At 40.9% G+C, this 2875-nt stretch overlaps 1 protein-coding gene across 1 annotated transcript; it reads left to right on the top strand.

The window, feature by feature from the left end:
- Positions 1 to 1026: 1026 nt before the first annotated feature.
- LOC145014601 (phosphoglycolate phosphatase 2-like) lies at positions 1027 to 2102 on the top strand (the record flags this gene model as incomplete). The annotated part of the gene is made up of 6 exons (XM_078973017.1): positions 1027 to 1098; positions 1171 to 1223; positions 1296 to 1393; positions 1494 to 1593; positions 1700 to 1803; positions 1959 to 2102. Coding segments are annotated over 6 exons (528 nt in total), but the record flags the coding sequence as incomplete, so codon positions are not given.
- Positions 2103 to 2875: the final 773 nt, after the last annotated feature.

Genomic DNA, 2875 nt, shown 5'->3' with positions numbered 1-2875 from the left:
GCACTGACTACCAACCCCCGGTTGCTATCACCGACCTCCCAAGATAACCTTGCATAAAACCCACATTTACACTCAGACTGATTCCCACTAGCACTAACAACCTTCGCAAAAACACATATCCACACCGACCATCCCGCTCGAAAGGAACCCAATCTTCAAATATCCATTCCTCAGTCTGCAGATGCTACCCGACATTCAAACCAACGCCGTATCCACCAATGAGCCTCACAAAAGATAATCAGCGAAAACCCGAAATACTAACCCATACCCATACCAAACCCTCAAGGAACAACGGATACCAAAACGAAAACCACCCAATGAGACTAGCAGATAAACGATACTCCACGATAATCATAATAAACAAGATAACAAGAAAGAAACATACCCGCAGCTGCATCCGGCACTGCTCGAACCTCCTCCGCTGCAAGTTGAAAAGCACGGACCTAAGCCCTTGGGGGCTCCGCTCCACCCTGACCTCCACCTGTGATCCTCAACGTGGCCAGTGCTGGAGCCTGCACCGGTCCTGCAGCAAGCTGTGGACAGTTGACCCTAGAGTGTCCAACTTGATGACAATGATAGCATATCCTCAAATCCCGAACCGGCACTGACTGCCGACAATCCCGCACATAGTGTCCCTCCTTTCCGTACTTGCGACACGTACCACCGGACCGACAAACTCCGGCGTGACCCCTCCCACACTTTCCACAAACGTGGATGCCCTGATCTCCCATCCTGGGATCAACGGTCTTAGACCGTTTCATCGCCGGCTGCGACTAAACCGGAGCTTGCCTCAGCTCATGCATCTGCAAATCAAACTCTAACTCAAGCCGCCTGGTGGCCTCCTGCAACTCCAACAAGGTCTCGCACCTCTGCGCGGACACAAACTGCCTGATGTCCCTCTTAAGCATACTCAGGTATCGGGACATCTGAGCCTGCTCCGAAGCGAACTCCGGGAAAAACATCGCCCTCACAGTAAACATCCTGGTGATTCCCTTTCTTCATTTTGTTGACTTTAAATAATATTATTTGGATCTGCAGGAAGATGGGGCAAAAACTGTGCAGCTTAAAGCAAACACTCTGTTTGAGCATGATAAAAATGTAACCTGTCCTTAAACGTTCTTAAAAATATATTATTATATTAGATTTTTTAAATTAAATTTATGATTCTAGGTTGGAGCGGTTGTGGTGGGGATTGATCCGAATTTAAACTATTACAAACTACAGCAAGAAAGATTAGTCATGGCTTTTTATATGAAAAGTTAAATAAAATGTTAAAAGTGGTGTGTAATGTGCAGATATGCAACTCTTTGCATTCGTGATAATCCAGGATGCATTTTCATTGCTACCAACCGTGATGCCACTGGCAATATGACTGATTTACAAGAATGGCCAGGTAATTAAGCAAGGGCATTCACATCTTTTGCATGCACTCTGTCCCATCTTTTAAGGGCAATATGGTAAATTTAAGTGTTGCAATGTTATTGTATTGTTAGGTGCTGGGTGTATGGTTGCTGCGGTGTGTGGGGCAACAGAGAAAGAGCCAATTGTAGTTGGAAAACCATCAACCTTTTTGATGGACTTCTTACAAAAGAAGTAGGTACTGTAGTCAATCGACTTCATTTTCCATTTTCAGAAGTGTGTAATATTGTAAATTTGTAATATGTTATGTTGACTGTTGACTGTTGAGTTGACTTTGCAGATACAATATTCCCACGTCTAGAATGTGCATGGTGGGTGACAGATTAGACACTGATATTTTATTTGGACAAAATGCTGGCTGCAGAACACTTCTTGTTCTTTCAGGTCCATTTTAATCTATTAAAACATTATTCACTACTTTTAACGCAATTATACCTTTTCTTTTTTCGTATTAGCATATTGTGGATCGATGACCTTGCTACAGTTAGGTAGAATTTATTCTGTTTTCTATTTAATAGATATGTTAATAATGGTTGCAGGTGTGACAAGCCTGTCAACACTACAAGACCCATCAAATTCTATCCAATCACAAATTTACGCAAACCAGATTTCAGACATTTTTGATCTACTAAAATCATGAATAAAAAATCATGGCTAAGGCTAACCTTTCAAGTATCAACCCCAAGAGAAAATGAAGAAATACAAACTGTGTGCAGAAAGACTATTTGTATACAAGAAATAATACAAACAGACCCTTGTGTGTTCCTTCTGTTTTCATGTATTTTTTTTTCTTTTGAAAATTAGCGAAAACTAGAAACGTTCGCGTATTTAATGCCTCAAATAGGCCTACGCCCATCATTTAGCGTTCAACATTTGATCACATACTTGGGTATTTTTTGGATTTATGTTGCTTTTTGAATTGGAATTGTAGTTAAGATTAATTTAATATTGATGAATGTAATGAACTTATAGTTTGTTTTGTCTCCGTTTTAGTAGTATGAGCATTGAAGATCCCAATTTTAATGTCACAATCATTAGGTTCTTTGGGAAAAATCCTTCAGCTTTTTAAAAAACGAGCTCTCTAACAACTTTTCTAGCCACTATCTTTATTTTCCCCTCCAGCCTTTCTAAAATAAACATGGAATACCCTTGGTTTATTTGGGTCATGGCCCAACAATTGTTCCCCTTGTTATTGGACCAACCAATGTTCGACAGGTCATGTTGTTCTTTGACAGTGTTGTGTTGCCGAAATAGCCATAGGAATCACTATTTCTGCATCACTAAAATCCAACTCTGGTGGCCTAATCGATTCGGTATGCCCTATATCACTTTTTCTAGTAAAGATACATGAAACACAGGGTGAATCTTGGATATTGGTGGTAACTCCATTTTGTATGCGGCCGGCCCCAACTCAACTGCAATTTTGAAGGGACAAAAGAAACGAGCAACCAATTTC

Source organism: Lactuca saligna, chromosome 1, assembly GCF_052625555.1.
Source record: "Lactuca saligna cultivar CGN05327 chromosome 1, ASM5262555v1, whole genome shotgun sequence".
Lineage (NCBI taxonomy): Eukaryota > Viridiplantae > Streptophyta > Magnoliopsida > Asterales > Asteraceae > Lactuca > Lactuca saligna.
Note: the sequence above shows the minus strand (reverse complement) of the source record. Positions and strands in the feature narration are given on the sequence as shown.